The sequence below is a fragment of the Tamandua tetradactyla genome, chromosome 8, assembly GCF_023851605.1.
Source record: "Tamandua tetradactyla isolate mTamTet1 chromosome 8, mTamTet1.pri, whole genome shotgun sequence".
Classification (NCBI taxonomy): domain Eukaryota; kingdom Metazoa; phylum Chordata; class Mammalia; order Pilosa; family Myrmecophagidae; genus Tamandua; species Tamandua tetradactyla.
In genome coordinates this window covers 82,116,875-82,133,467 of record NC_135334.1, presented here as the reverse complement: position 1 = coordinate 82,133,467, position 16,593 = coordinate 82,116,875, and the positions used below count along the sequence as shown (strand labels likewise).

Genomic DNA, 16,593 nt, shown 5'->3' with positions numbered 1-16,593 from the left:
ATGGCTGGATTATACAGATTAGACACACTGAAGAAAGAATTTTAAGTTATCTTTGAAGAATTTATCCTAACTGCAGAACAGATAAAACAGAAACTATGATATGGTGAGATAGAATGACAAGGTCTATCATATGATGGACTGAAATCACAGAAGAAAATGAGAGTGTGGTAAGGTAATGTTTAAGAATCATACTGTATTCATATCCAAGAAAAGACAAATCAACCAGTTTAACCATCTCTGTAAGTAGGGAAGCAGGACACACTGCTATGGAGGTTGAGGATAATGCTTCTATATCATTAGATACTGTTCTATATATGTTAATAACTATTTAGTAACTCACTGAATTCTCATACCACCCCAGTGTGCTATGCATTACTGCTATCCACATCTTATATGACTCTCAGACATTGTCTTTTCTAAGGTTATACATGTAACCTTATGTAACCACATGTAACCAATTAGATCTGGGTCTTTTTGCTTTCCAGCTATGTTCATTTTACTTTTCACTCCAGTATGTAATATATCCTTCAGTCCGTGAATAAAAATTTTCTTAATTAAAGATATCTTACAGTACCCAAGTAGAATTTCAGGATCTCAGATGGAAGGAATGTTTGAGGTCACATAGGCAAATATTCTATCCTGCAAGATCCCTGGGAAACGTTATATAGCCTTTCCTTAGACAAAGCCAATGGCTGACTTAAGAGATCATCCAGAACTACTCTCAAGCTACACTGACATTTTCTGAGTTTTTAGGAAAATCTTTGAAGATTTTACCTACAGATCCCACTTCTGCCTCCCTGAACCACAAACAGTTCTATGCTACTGTTCAAGTATTTAAAGACACTGGCTACTGACCACACCCCCTACTCTTTTAGTTCAGATCAAGCATCTAATTCTCTAAACCATTTTCTCTCCATGGATTTCCCAATTTCAGTTTCTGTGAAACCCAAATGACCCATCAAGAAATGGCCAATAATACTGTCAGTGGACAACTTTCCAGGCTGATAACCAAAAAACACATTGACATAGTTGATTCCCAAGATGGAGAGGGTTTCTTTTTACCAAAATTAATGTAAACATCCCAGGACTGAGACCTGTATACACCCCATTCTTTCCTCCTCTCTCACCACTAGTACACTCTCTAGGTACATCGAAACTGTTGCTTAAGGCAACCCTTTGTACTGTTACCAAGGAAGATGCTAAGAAGTGATAACATTTTTTTGGAGGTTTGGTCTCCAAAAAACAGGTAAAAGAGGGTGGAGAGTGTTGCTGTAAAACTAGTGGGCTAGAAAAGCTGTCTCGTTTGGGGTTAGGTGAAGCTAAGCTAGCTTAGGCTACGGGCATTCCTGTTGGTGATAAGTCATCCCAAGCATACACCTGATGTCTACTCAGAGTACTCACTTCCTAACTTGTTTGAGATCTACTGCAGTTCTTTCTCCCATCCAGCAATAAGCCACGATAAAATGGACTTCGTTTACAAAAAGTAGGCTATGTTTATTTAGTCACAATCAGTGACTTAATGTGCCTCAAGACCACAAAGAAACCATTTCTCCTTCACTCCACAGTGAGTCCTAGGGCTGGGACCCAGATTTCTCGGAGTGCTGCTTAAGGCCCATCACAGATTTACAAGTTTCTCATTGAGGGCAATCTGTGACTGCGTGAGATTAGCCAGGTAGGTCACCATCAGCAGGTCCTGGAAGAGAATAAGTGAGTGGCTGGGTAGAAATGTAGCAGAAAATCTGGTTTGGCTAGCTCTATGGTGGATACTGGGTGTGAGGACAGTCCTGGATAAATGACAGCTGGGAGGGGACTGTGCAGGAGTCAAAGGTAGGAGATAGGAAAGGCATGAAATGCTTGAGAACATGTTCTCATCTCTACCGCTACACTTCTAGACCAGAGGTTCTTAAGTGGGGATCGATGGATAGAATACAGTTCTATAAACATAAATGGGAAAAATAAGTCCTGTGTCCTCTACCCTACTCCAGGCTACCCCACTCAACTCCCTATCTTTCTTCACAAGTGTAAGTATGTTGGGGAGGGGAGGGAGGAACCGGATGCCCAGAGGCCTGGGAATGGCACTCACATTGATGTTGCTGTTGAGCATGGTCTCAAAGTCATCAGGAACTATTTTGGGTACTTGGTTAACCAGACTCATCAAGAAGCGGCCCACAGTATTGTCAGCTGACACCTTTCCAGACTGAGCACCAAAACAAAGATTCAATGAAGCACAGATAATTCTCACCACTGAGAGGGCTATCATCTCACCAGCACATCCCTCAGCGATCTCAGAGTGGAGATCTGTGCCCTCCCCTGTTTTTCTTTCTCCCTCCTCACCAGTACATCCTCTGCATATTGCAGCACTGTGCTCAGGGCATCCTGGATGCGAGCTGATGCTCCTCCTACTTGCTGTAAGTCACTTGAGAGTCCAATAACCCGGTTGGGGCTAAAACAGGTCTTCATGATCAGGTCAACTGAGGGTAGGGTGGAGAATGACAGCACAAAGAGACACAGACAATTCAGTATTCCCATCAGGAAGGAGACAGTCTTTATCCATTCCTTCTAGCTTTTCCCACCCTCCCTCGGGACTCATTCAGCTTCCCCAATCTCACTACACTGCCCTTACTAACTTTCCTTCCTCTTGGGAAAATCCAGTTCCTTAATTTACTGTTATATTAATCATCAGTTTTGATCCCATATAGCCTCTGGTGCTGATAATTTACTACCTCCAACAACTTCCCAAATAATTTCCTTGTATCTCATTTATATAGGGAAATGACTGACTTCCAGTCATCACAGATCTTAGATCAATGGTTCCTAATCCTGACTAAGCATCAGGATCATTCACAAGTTAAACAAACAAAATAATGAAGTACACTTTTTGGGTTCCATTCCAGACTACAAAATCAAAATTTCTGCAGTGGGACTCTGTTACCCATATTAAGCAAAAGTTCCACAGAAGCCTCTGATATATAGTCAAGGTTGACTATAACCAACTTAAACACAGAGCTAGTTTGCTCTCCCTGATCTTGCCCCAGGAATATAGCATCCATTCAATCCAGAGGATAATCACTAGTATGAAGGCCCAGTGTGAGTCATGCTCACGTAAGACTTGATCACACTAATATAATACACTGAGAGTCTTAAAAGGATTGGGAAAAAGGCACCTGTTAGGAGAATTGCTAATATGAATATTTAAACTAAACTCTGAAAAGGAGAGAGAAAAAGCCCTCTATCACATCTACACAAGAAGGAAATATAACTAACTGTGACAAAAGGATAGGATTTGCAAATTTGAGTATTTAAAATGATCAATTTAATAGCAAATATTTTGACAAACCCATCACAAAAGATAATGGCAGACCAATGGCTCCAGACAGACAAGAACTTCAGCACTAGCACAGTATATAGGAAACAGATCTGAAGTAAACACTCTATAATACTAATCAGGAACAACAATGATGTTTACTAAGCACAGACTGCATGTTGTACTCTTGAAAATCATCTTATTTTAACTTCAGAGTAAAGAACTTGCCACAATACAGGATAAAACCAATTCTCTCTGAGCAAGGTCATAACACTGGCAGAAAAAAGATGTAGTGAAGTTGGGACCATCAACTACTATCTAACTACTATAAAACCTCAATCTACTAAAAGATGAGCATCTGAGAAATTAACTTGTTTTCATGACGTCACCCCTAAGAGGAAGATACAATGAAGAAAATAAATATTCTAGTATCTTCTCAGGAAAGAAGTGAAAACCATAAGAAAGTGACCAATGAAAATATGAATAATGTGACTGCACACCAAGTGAACTAATTAATAACTAATAGGGTTTGTCAGTTTGTGGGCAAGCAAGTCTCTCATCACTGAGGCACAGTGGAACACCACGTAGATTTTAGGGCTGGAGGTAAACATTAAAGGTCTGGAGGTACGAGCAGAGAAGAAGGGAGATGAAGGATTGGAGGGCAGGGAAACAGCAGTTCCTGTCAATGATCTATTCTCATTGCCTAGATCCAAGGTAATAGGCAAAAAGCAGAAAACACTTGCAGAGAATAATAAAAGTAAGACTTAGATGCTTCATTTAGAGATAACAAGATGTTTTACTTTCAAGAGACAGGCACTGCTAGGCCTTTCTACCCCCACAATCTCAAAAGGTCAGTAATCATTATACTGCTTGCCCTCTTTTACCCACCCAAGGATCCATCTCTGTTACAGATTTCCCCTGAAAAAACGAGGGTACAGGAAGGTGACTCACCTCCAATGCGTTCAGTGTCATAATATGCGTATCTCACTGTCAGAGGTGTGAACATCACCCCCATGGTCCTCCCAGGAACGCCCATTAAAGTGCTGGGGAGAGAGCAGGTAAAGGTCAACAGATAGCCTCGGGAAAGGGTTTCCATGTCTAGTCTGGGCTGGGAAAGGAGTTACAGCAAGTGTGGCCTCCAAGGTTCTCAGACAGGAAGGTTGGGACCATGTGAACTCGAGAGGTCTCACTGGAGCAAAAGTCACTTTCTCCCCTTACCTCATTCCATACATTAAACCCCTTAGCCTGTGAGAAGGGACTCAGCTTTCAACACGGCCTGATATCTTTTAAACCTGTACAATCTCTGCGAGGAGGAGGAAAGCACAAAGGATTTTGCCATGGAGATGACTATCTATACGCCCAACCTCATGGAAAGAAGAGACTCGGTCATGGCTTTTCTAGGACTGAGGACTGTTTATCAGTATCTTAACTTACATACTGAAAAAACATATTGATTCCTGCCCAGCAACACCAGATTGGGTGCTATAAGTAATCTCACTGAACAGGACTATCTTTACAAAGTTAACAATATATTTTCAACTGGATCTTGGAATCTAAAATATTTGGAAAAGATGAGAAAAGAAATCAGGCCATGGCCAGAGATTAGAGGTACAGCCAACTGGACCATAAGGACTTGGCAACCATCCTCTTTGTCTTACTGCATAGTAGCTGTCTATACCAGTGTCAGAAACAGAAACAGCACACTGTTAAACAGGGTAAGAGATGTACCAACAAATGCTTTCATTCTAACCAAAGATATGATCCTCCAAATTCTTTAGCATGGTACCAGCGCTTTTCTCAACATCCTCCACCAATAGGAGTTTTAACTGCAAGCTCAATGTGTCATCACTATAATGTTAATGTCACTCAATTCTGTGTTAATAGATATATTCAAAATAAGGACAATCTTTCTTAAATCTGTACTACTCTGAGTACTGTGTTCACTTCCAGGGTAAGGACAGATGAAAAGGTTAACTCAGGAAAGCCATGAATGTGGTGAAGGACCACAAAAAGAATATCATATGAGGACTGGCTGTAAGAATTGTGGCTATTTAGCTTTGAAATTGTAGATATTGGTTAACACTAATGCCTATTATTTGTTACCAGCTCTACTCTAGACTTTTACTAAATGACCTTGATTTTTCAGTCTCTAAACTTTTTCCCAAGAGAAACATGTTAGCTTCCTCAAATATCTAAAGGTCTGCCATTTGAAATTGGTTAACACTAATGAGTAGAAACCTAGGGTAGAACCGGGATCAGTGAATGGAAATTACAGGGAAAGATTTTGTTTCCAAGTGAAACTTTCCAATGATGATTACTGAGAGACAAAGAAAAGGCTTCTTCAGAAATCAGTGAGTTATGCACTGAAGGAATTAAACTTGGTTGGGGGGAGGCAACTGTTATCCATGCATGGTGTGGGAGCTAAGCTAGATAGCCTTTTATGCCCTTGTGGCCCAAGATTCTGTGGTCACCTGACATAGGCCTTGATGCTCATGCGGCCATTCTGGAGGCTCGTGTCCACAGTGAGGTGAATGGGGTTGGGGGCCTCCCGGCTGTAGTACTCATGAATCAGCACGGAGTGCTCTGTGATGTCATGGCCTGTAGCGTACCTGGAAAATGGAACATAATCACGGAGGTCAACAAATGGACTTAGGTCTAAACATGATATCAATTTCAAACTGGTGGTGGTGGTGGTGTCTCTGGGTACCTGATACCCTATGATAGCAACACTCTATACACTAAAAATAATAGTGCTATAAACGCTACTATTTTCTACTCACACTGAAAACTACACTGGATCAGAAACTGATTTAGAGCTTTTAAAAAATTCTGACTCTTTGGAAAGGCAACAAGACTTGCTCAGTAAAAGTTGTAATTCAAAGTGTTTTTGGTCGCACAAGATCAGAACTGCCAGCAAAACACACTGAATTTACAGTTCCTTGAGATGAGATATTCCAATACTGTGTCTCTAAAAGCAGAAGTATAATAATACCTAGTCTGATGGCAGGAGACCTTGGCAATTACCAGGAGACTTTCCATTTTCCCCTTTCCTGACTTACCAGCCCAGGATGAGCTCATTTGGAGAAACTTTCTTGTGTAATTCATACATGTTCTTAGCAAATTCCATGTCAACAGCCACCTAAGAAGGAAGAGAGGAAAGGAAGCTAAGATGCCAGAGGTCCTTAGAGAAAATGGATAAAAAGCACAAAAGGTCACCCTCAACAAAAATAAAGCCCTGGAAATAAACCCAAATGCAACAAAGCTTCTCGGGCTGTAGGAGTTCAAGTTATGAGCACAACATAGTATGCAGAAAGAGGCCTTACGGGGAATCCAGCAGATGAACAGCCAGAGACTGGGGGTGGGGGAAGATGGTCCCACTCAAAGTTCCACTCACCTCATCTTCTGACTCATTGTGTGGCACTGAAAAGCAATTGGTGACTTCCACAGAGTGTTTGTCTACAGTTCCTATGAAAGAAAGAATCATCCATGCATTATATAATCCCAAGGCTCCAAACAGTTTCCAACCACTCTGGAAATGCTTTCAGAGGTTTTTTTAGTAAATATCAAACTGAACTTGCTAGTTCCAAATTAAGCCATGGGTATCAGTGGAATCAGAATTCTTCAGAAAACTAAAATCCTGCAGTAACCTCCAACTCTTTCCTTTATCCACCACGAAATGGAATATATTTTTCTTCTACAAGGTCTCCTTTGCCTATTACTTTCTGTTACCAGCTCTACTCCAGACTTTTACTAAATGACCTTGATTTTTCAGTCTCCAAACTTTTCCCTGTAATTTCACCTACAGAGCTATCTGGGAGAATTTTATGGTGTGCATAAAACTATCCATACAGAAGCCCACTTCTATCCTAGTTCGCCTATATTTTCATTCTGTACTCTTACTCCAGGTCAGGCCCTGTCACCCATTTTTATAATAAAGTTTTATTGGAATGCAGCTATGCCCAATCGTTTATGTATTGTCTATGGCTGTTTTCCTACTCCAAAGGCAGAGCTGAATATTTTCAACAGAGACTTATTGCCCACAAAGCTTAAAATACTTACTGTCTGGCCTTTTACAGTACAAGTTTGTCCTGCAGTAGGTGATTTCAATCATTTTTATGGTTTCTATATCCCAATGACACAATTTCTGAAACTACATATTTACCCACATCTCTCTTTTACACTCCAGATCTACATATTAAACTTTTGACTTGACAGATGCACCTGGATACTTGATGAGCATTGCAAAAAGTTCCAAACTGAATCAACCCTTACATTTCCCCCCATCTCTTCCACACCCAATCAGAGACCTAGAAGTCATCCTTGAAACTTTCTTTTTAATCCCTCATTTCTGATTCATACCATGTCCTATCAACTCACTCACTCCTCTCCATCCCCACTTCCAAATTATTAAAATAGCTTCTATCTGGTGTCCACAAATAACCTATTTCTCTGTTATCCACTCTACAAACAGCAGGCAGAATCATCAATTCCTATTTAGTCTTAGCTGAAATGCCACAGTTAAGGTGTTCTTCCCCCACGTACCCCCAAACCTAATGAGGGTGCCATTTTGTCTTTCCATAATTTCCTAACCTTCTTCACAGCACTTTGCACACTTGTAATTATTTAATATCTCTTATGACTCTACACCTCACTAGCTTCATTTCCTGTCGTATATCTTTTCTTCTATATTCCTCTAATGCTGAACCACTCAGCTAGTGGAACTTTTTATACTTCCTGCATCTGCTTTAATGCCCAGCTCAAATGTCATCTTTTTTGTGATGCTTTCCCCAAACTTCCAAAATAGTTTTATGGACTTCCACGTCACTTTGAATACCTTTCTACTGGAACATTTATCAAATTATATTCTAATTACTTATATATAATCACATTATATTCTAATTACTTATATATAAGAGTATCTCCATCTCGTGTATAAGGTTTATTTTCTCAATTTTAAATTCTAAGTATCTAACAGTTTCTGGTATTTAAGAAGCATAGGTGACTTCATTTAACGAAATGAAATATGTTTCATGCATTATTTACAACCTACCTGAGAAAACCGTAAGTTTCTAGCAGGCAGAATCTATGCGTCAATTATCAATAAGCATTATTCCTGTAACACATAGTACTATACCTATAATCCCAGGTTGAAATAGGATCTGAGAATCTAGATTACAGCTGGTCTAATTAGGGTCACTGTAATATATGAGACACTAAGCATAAATCTTGGGTGGAGAACTATTCGCTATTGAGTTCTGAAAATTTTACAATATAGCTAAAAGAGTAAGTATCTGTCAAGTGTCAAGTCAGTGATGGAAAAATCATTTGTTATAGAGCAGGGTACAGTTCCAGAATGCTATGAGACTCAGTGGGATTACTACTGAGATGAGGGTGGGGTATAGGATGGAGGATTGATACTGGACATTTTCCCTAGGAACCTCGAAGATGGGTGGCACTCAAAATAAAGAAATATAAAAAAGAAAAAGAAAAAAGATGAGGCAGAACAGGGAAGACATTTGTGGCAAATAGAATGCAGAAGCTTAGATTAAGAAAAGTCATGGCAATGTTTGACAGGTAACGGATCAAGTAGTTCCTGTAAATACAATCGTTGTACCCTCAAAGAGAGAGAGAGAGAAAAAGAGAATGCGTATAGGCCTGACCAGGTAGAAGACAGTAACTAACTGCTGCTTCATATCTAATGTGTGCCAGCACTGTTAGGTGACTTCTGTAATAATTTAGTTCTCAGAAAGACTAAGTCTGAAGTAGCCACTGAAAAAAGCTAGGTAATTTTCCCCAAGGCACATGGCTAATATGTGGAGTCTAGTTATAAATTTTGTCCTATTTGTAATACACCAATTATCTTCTAGAGTGTAAGGACATGTCTAAGAGTAAGAAAAAGAAATGATCCATGAGATGGGGGTGTGGACACACAAAGATGTCTAAAACGCACAACTAGATGGAGTGGAAATGTATCTGAGGGGCCCAGAGAAAAGGATTTATTATTAACAATCCCTCTCTGCCCTTTGGTGCTTTTCGCTTCTTTAAAACTACTTTAAAGAAAAATACCTATTCCCCAAATAAAAGTGAAACATGGACAGGGAAAAGATTCTTCTTCAGTTTTAAGATTCAAGCCGAACATCCCACAAATAATAAAACTGTCTGTGTCCAAATGGAGGATTAAAGGCAGCACCGGGGATACAGGGTCTACCACTTCAGGAACTAGTATTATTGGAAATTTAGGAACACAGGATCAAGCTCAGAAGTTTAGGAAAGCAGAATAGTATAAAATCTTAAACGGATTCCAGCCAAATTGGTTAACTTGTTGGGACAGATCTCTTTTTAAAGACGTCCAGCTCTTTTGCCAACTCCTTTGTATACACCTAGAAGATAGAGACATTTACCGGAAGGCGGAAGAACGCGGTCACTACGCTCAGGGTTCTAGTTCCAAGCTAGCCGCTTCCTAGAATCGGCAACTGAACTCATTTCTGGTAGACTGGAGCTAATCAGACCTGAAGTGAAATACTGTTGGACAGTTAAAATGTAAGCCACCTGCCCCACAATATTTATTCAGTAAGTGATAACTACTCATTATTTGTCGCCCAAAGTGACAGCAAGCCGGCAGGAAAGAGAGTCAAACTCTCTGGGAAGATAAGTAGCAGAAAAAAGGTGGGTCGGAGAAGCAAAAGGTCAAGTCATTGTAGTGAGAAGAGGGGGAGGCAAGAGGCCAGGGAATGAAGAAGGCAGGACATCAGGGATAAAAGGGTTAATTGAGTGGGGGCGAGATAAATAGGCGGTGGTAGACAAGAGAAATTGAATTCAATCTCAATTTCCTCTCATCACTCACCCAGCAAGGTCCCGATAACTCGGGCCGCGCCCTCGTTGCGACGCTCGTAGCTGTCCACGATGGAGGCCAAAATGACCGGGTGCAGCCTGACCACGCGGCCGCCAGGGAAAGGCCCCGGGAGGGCCGGACCAGGCAACGCGGGCGCGGCAGTCTGCGCCGGGGCTTGCGTTGAGCCCGGGGTCTGCCCCGTGGCTGTGGTCGTAGCTGCTGCCGCCGCCGGATCGGATGATGGGGCCGGGACCGATGCTGGAGCTAGAGCCGGAGCCGCAGCGGGAGCCGAAGCTGCAGATGGGGTTGGTGCCGGGGTAGTAGCCGGCGCCGGAGGTGGAGTGGCAGGCGGAGAACTCCCGGGTGCAGCCGGCGTGGCCATCTTGTTGAGAAAAGAGACAGGAAAGGACTGCGTTGTAGAAAATTAGGACCTCGATAGGCTGAATATGGATCACGTGAGCGAGATCTTTGTGCCTATTGGCTCCTGATGCTGTCCACGAAGCACTAAAATTTCCTGGTGTTTATGATTTCTTCCGGAGTGCGTGCTCATTTGCTTTCCGTCCGATGCGCACGCGGTGAGAACTAAGCTAAATAGTTCCGAAGAAACTTGGGAGAGCGCTGGGTCAAGAGAAACAACTGAGTCTGCGTAGGTGTCGCCAGATGGCGCCAGAGCGCGACCGAATGCTCACCATTTGTATTTTCACGAATTTAAATGGAAAATGGGTATATAAGTGGCTTCATTCAAAATTCATGTGCCTAATATGAGGCAGGTGCTCTTTTATGCGCTTGGGCTATGTAAGTGAACAGAACAAAGATCCTTGTCCTTGAAGGGCTTACATTCGAGTGGGAAAAGACAATAAGTAAACCATATAATGTTAGAAGGTGACAAGTCCTGTGAAAGGAAAAAGTAGAGGAAGGTGAGGGCAAATCAGGATTGGAGAGGGCAGGGTAAATTATAATGAGAATATGAGATTCGAATGAAGACTTGAAGGAGGTGAGGGAGGTAACCAGTATCTAACGAAGGAGCCATCCAGGTAGAGGAAACAGCTGGGGCAAAGGCGGTAAGCAGGCGTGGGCAGGGCGTGTATAAGGAGGCCATTTGTTGTTAAGGTCATGGGGGACAGCCGCAGGAGGTGAACCTCTGAGCAGAGGGTAGAGGCAGATCATTAAGGACTTGGTGGGCCACAGTAAATACCTAGACTTTTAGTCTGAGTGTGGTGGGGAACCATGGCAGGGTTTTGAGCAAGGAAGGGTTATGCATGATCAGTCTTAGTTTTAGAAGGATCACTCTGGCTACTTCGATAAGGATATACTGAGGGAACAGAGGAAGGTGGGCGAGGAGGAGCAGGGAGACCTGTTTGGAGGCTACTAGGTAACTAGGCGATGATAGCGTCTGGGACTAGGGCAGTGTAAATGGCGAGATGTGGCCATCTTCTGCATATATTTTGAGGATGGAGGGTGGCTTCAACAGAATTTTCTGAGAAATTTTACGTGAGGTGTGAAAGTTTTTGTGCTGAGGAACTAGTAGGAAGAAGTCACCATCAGTTGAAATAGTGAGAGCTATGAATGGAGTAAAAATTAATCCTGAGTTCATTTTTGGATGTGTCACCGTTGAGATGTCCATTAGATGTCCAAGTCAACGCTTTGGGAGAAGATTAAATGAGATAATGCTTCATAAAGCTCTTAGCACATCCCTGATATACAGTACTTATTATTAGGGAGTTCCTGTTATCATTACTATATGATGGAAGGAGCTCTGATCCTTGCTGTGTGACTTTGGGAAATCTATGATTTTTTTCTGAGCCTTGGTTTCCTTCCTGGTATAATGGGAATAATAACATCTGCCTGAAAGGAATCCTATCACCTACCTTAATAAAGTTAGGGGAACTGGCAAGGTGAGTGGGTGAGGATGGACTTCTTAGTCCTGACTATTCTGGCCAGGACCTGCTTTCATCTTGGAGTTCCCTTTCAATATTAGGATTGCTACAATCCCCCGTCAGTGCTTTGGTTCTTTAATTCCCTCAAATACAGGTGGAACGGCTGGCCTCTGGTTCCGACAGTACTAAAATGTCGAAGATAAAGATGAAATAGAATGAAATAAAACCAGGCAAGCTTCCTCATAAAGTCACATTTTCGCTTTACTTAAACTTTGGAAAGGTTCTCTAGTTGTCCTTGTATACTTAGGTCTGCTGTCTGGTAAATTGCTGGGGCTCAACCTCCAAATACGCTTATTTAATTGGTGTGGACTAGACTAGTGACTAGATAAATGGTGCCTAAACTTTGTCTCTTATTACAGTCATCTGTGGAACTTGATAACCATACACAGGTCCAGGCTCTTACTCCAAGAGATTGGGCTCCTGTGGGCTATATAGCTCTCCAGGTGGTTCTGATATACATTGAATGTGAGATTCATTTGATAGAGGTAGGGGAAACTGTTAACGATGGTTCTCAAATTATAATATGCCTAAAATGCAAATTCTTATTCAGTAAGTCTGGGGTGGAACCCAAGTTTCTGCATTTCTAACACTCAGTACTTTGTACAGCAAGGAGTGTAGCCAAGGGGGAGATATTGCTGACCTTAACTATGGCAATTTCAGCTGTGATTTAGAAGAGTATGACTAGTTTGAAAGATATTTTGGAGGCAAGATTGACCGAATTTGATATCTGATTGAATAGAGAGAAGGAGTCAAAAGTTTCCGTGCCTGGGAGACATGGAAAATGATGGGGTCATTATCCTAAATGGGAAAAACGTGGGAAGAGTAGGTTTATTGGAGAAAATCCCTTCCTTCAGAAAATATTGACTTAGCACCCACTATATCAGGACTTAGACCAAAATTAGGGGTATATAGGTTAATTCCACATGGTTCTTGCCATCAAAGAGCTCCTACTTTAGCAGATAATGCAAGAATGAAGTTAATGTTGAACATTTAAGTTTGGAGATGACGTTGGGATGAAACTTCTGATGAAAATATTTGGGTGGAAACTGGTAATGTAGGATCAGAATTTAGGAGAAAGCAGTGTTGATGACATAGACTTGTACATGTGGCAGACTGTGTTTTCCAGAAATGATCACTACACTATTTGCAATGCCAGTTACTTTTCCAAATCTGAATACTCTTCCTTCTGAGAGGTGGTGTCTTTGTTCCCTTCCTGTTACTGGTTGAATTGCATCCTCCAAAAAGCTATGTTGAACTCCTATTCCCCAGTACCTCAAAATGTGACATTATCTAGAAATAAGGTCATTACAAATGGAATTAGGCAAGTTAAAATGCGGTGATATTGGAGTAGGGTGGGCCTTTAATTCTTATGACTGATGCATTTATAAGACAGACATACTACAGGGGGAATGGCATGTGACAACTGAGGCAGAGATTTAAGCCCATGAATTGCCAGCAAAGCACCAGAAGCCAGGAAGAGTTAAGGAAGGATTCTCCACCTCACATTTCAGACTTCTAGCCCCCAGAACTGTGAGGCAATACATTTTTCTTCTTTTAAGTCAACCAGTTTGTAGTACCTTGTTACAGTTGTTCTAAGAAACTAAGACACTTCTGTTGAATTTGGGCAGGGGCTTGTGACGGGTTTTCACCAAGAGAGTAAGGTGAAAGTGATTTTATATGACTCAAACTAGGTTTAAAAAAGGTTACAGCTTCCACCTGGTTTCCTCTCTTGGGACATTCGTTTTAGGAACTCAGTCACCATGCTGTGAGGAAGCCCAAGCCATATGAAGAGGCTTCCTGTAGGAGCTCTGGGTGACAGCACCAGCTGAGATGTTATCCAAGAGCCAGCATCAACCACCACAATTATGCCTGAGTGAGCCTTCCAATTCCCAGTCCCAGCTTGAAGCTGCCCCAGCAGATATGGATCAGAACAGAGACAAACGATCTCTGCTCAGCCTCCAAACTGTAGATTCATGAGCAAAATATATGTGTGTCATTGTTTTAAGCCACTAAGTTTGGGGATGACTTGTTGCACAGCCATACTATTTGAAGCAGTATGTCATCCGCTTAGAAATGAGTTAAAATCATGGAATTGGTAAGCCTTCCAAGAGGGAGATTCTAGGAGGAAAAGTAAAAGACTCCTAGAACATGCTAACATTTAAATAGCTAAGGAGAACCACTCCACACACACTAGGGTGATTATTAGTTTAAAACATGAAAAATAAGTGTGAGGATGTGGAGAAATTGGAACCTTTGTGCATTGCTGATGGGAATGCGCAGCCACCATGGAGGACAGTTTGGTGGTTCCTCAAAAGAGTTAAATTTAGATTTACTACATGACCTGGAAATTTCATTTCTTGGTATATACCCCAAAGCATTTAAAGCAGGTACTTAAACAGATACTTTACAGTAGTGTTCATGTAACATTATCTATGACAGGCAAAAGGTGGAAACAATGCAAGTGTCTATCCACAGATGAATGGATGAATAAAACGTTGTATACACATACAATGGAATATTATTTAGCCATAAAAGGAATTATCTATGGATACATGCTACAATATGGATGAACCATGAAAACATTATGCTAAGTGAAATAACTGAGACACAAAGGACAAATACTGAATGATTCCACTTCTATGGCATGTCAAGAATAAGCAAATTCATAGAGACAGAAAACAGATCAGAGGTTACCAGGGACTGGGTGGAGGGAGACTGGGGGGTTATTATTTAAAGGGTATGGAGTTTCTCTTTTGGGTGATGACAAAGTTTGGTAATGGATGATGACGATAGTAGCAAAATATTGTAAATATGATTAATGTCAATGAATTGTATACTTAAAAATAATTAAAATGGTTTGGGTTTAACAAACAAGTATGAGTGCTGAATCATTATACTGATGTTTCTTTTAGCCTCCAGTACCTTACAGCAGCTAAGAAATAAAAACCTAAAATTGTGGAATTAGTGGCCCATACCAAACTCCTAAATCTGTTCTACAACTAATTGCTGTGATGTACTTAGAAATTTATTGCTTTTATGAATGTATGTTAGTTAAAGAGAAGGAGGAGTATAAAAGTGAAGATAGGATTTAACAAATGAATATGAATCATTATATTGATATTTCTGTTGGTCTCCAGTGTCTTGGAGCAGCTAGAAGAAAAAATGAAAAATCGTGGAACTGTAACCCATACCAAACTTTATTTATTGCTTTTTGTATATATGTTATATTTCATAATAAAAATGATTAAAATGGAAAATTTTATGGTTTACTTATTACCCCAATAAAAACAAAAAGAGTTAAGGAAAGGCAAGGACTGTCTGAGAGATGATAGGAAAGATGAGAAATTAAGAGTCTCCCTGAAGTCAAGGGAAGGACAAGATTCAAGATGAAGCAGGTGTTCAACGAGGTCAACTATCAGAGGACTTGACTAGCGGCCCTTGGATTTGATGATCCAGAGGCTTTAGCAACACTGGTAGAGCAGTGTCAGTGAAATTAGGAGGTAGAGTGGGCACAGAAACCAGAATTCAGGTGTGAGAGAACAATCAGTTTGAAGTGAAGGTATTAACTGCAGGCTATTCTTTCAAGGAAGCTGCCTGGGAAGGAAAGGGGACATTTAAAGCAGTAGCCAGGGAAAAGGGAGTATTGAAAGGGGGGTAATTTAGGATGGAAGTGTTTTGAGTATATTTTAAATTGAGGTTAAGGATCTAGAGGAGAAAGACTGAGCATACGAGTGAGAGCGAGAAGAAACATCTAATGAAATAAGGCCAGAAGGAGGGCCTGGATCAAGAAACCTAAATGAGAGGGGTGGTCTTGCACAGGATGAGGGGCATGCTGGAAAAGCTGCCCTGGGCTGTGGCCCCCTTACAGGGTCAAATGGGGTCTGCCTGAGCCAAGGCTGATCTCCTGAGGTCAACCTATGGGAAGAAGGTCAGAGGAAAGAGCTACCCAAATGAGAAGGGATTGCTGCCCTAAACGGACCTTGCACAGCTCCTGTCCATGTGTTGCTCTGACTTGGATGTGGATACTTTACTTTCAAAAAGCTCAGCTTTGTCTTTATATGAATAACCTAAAGCCCTTTCTCTGGAAGGGAAGGAGAGGGGGATGGATGAAGAATAGGACAAATTTTGAATTGTGCAGAGCAGGAAGTTTCAGGAGCTCAGGTCAGATGACACCACTTACCCTTGGTAAGTGGAGCCATGGTAATCTGCTGAGCATGGCAATGCAGGGGCAGAGTTTAGACTTGAGTAGAATGGGCCATGTTGGGAAGAGGGCTTGAGAGTGAGCCATCAAGAGCTGTCAGAAGCACTGATCAATTATGGGAAGGCCCAGATGAGTCCAAGTTGTCTGAGATCCGACTGGCCAACCTTTGTGATTTTTTTTTTCTCTAGGCACAACAGCCTAGAGAGATTAGCCTAGGAGAGAGATTTTTCTTGTGGTCTTCCCAGGGAAGCTGATTGTTCAGGACAAGGGAATGCATACACACGAGATGCTCGCTTCGCAAAGGCTGACTGAGGGTTCC

The 16,593-nt window shown here is 41.4% G+C and overlaps 1 protein-coding gene and 1 long non-coding RNA gene across 2 annotated transcripts in view; one reads left to right on the top strand and one right to left on the bottom strand.

Annotated features, from left to right (window-relative positions):
- Positions 1 to 1,469: 1,469 nt before the first annotated feature.
- On the bottom strand, positions 1,470 to 10,554 carry EIF3F (eukaryotic translation initiation factor 3 subunit F). Its single transcript, XM_077113876.1, has 8 exons — positions 10,149 to 10,554; positions 6,699 to 6,769; positions 6,364 to 6,443; positions 5,776 to 5,913; positions 4,256 to 4,347; positions 2,335 to 2,471; positions 2,084 to 2,197; positions 1,470 to 1,693 (listed from the first exon to the last, which is right to left on the bottom strand). The coding sequence occupies exons 1-8, from the start codon at positions 10,516 to 10,518 to the stop codon at positions 1,616 to 1,618; spliced, it is 1,080 nt and encodes a 359-aa protein (XP_076969991.1). The 5' UTR covers positions 10,519 to 10,554; the 3' UTR covers positions 1,470 to 1,615.
- Positions 9,765 to 16,593, top strand: part of LOC143644639 (uncharacterized) — an 81,297-nt gene continuing 74,468 nt past the window's right edge. The window contains exons 1-2 of the long non-coding RNA XR_013156798.1: positions 9,765 to 9,844; positions 13,821 to 13,946. This is a non-coding gene — a long non-coding RNA (uncharacterized LOC143644639). The remainder of the gene's footprint in view (positions 9,845 to 13,820; positions 13,947 to 16,593) is intronic.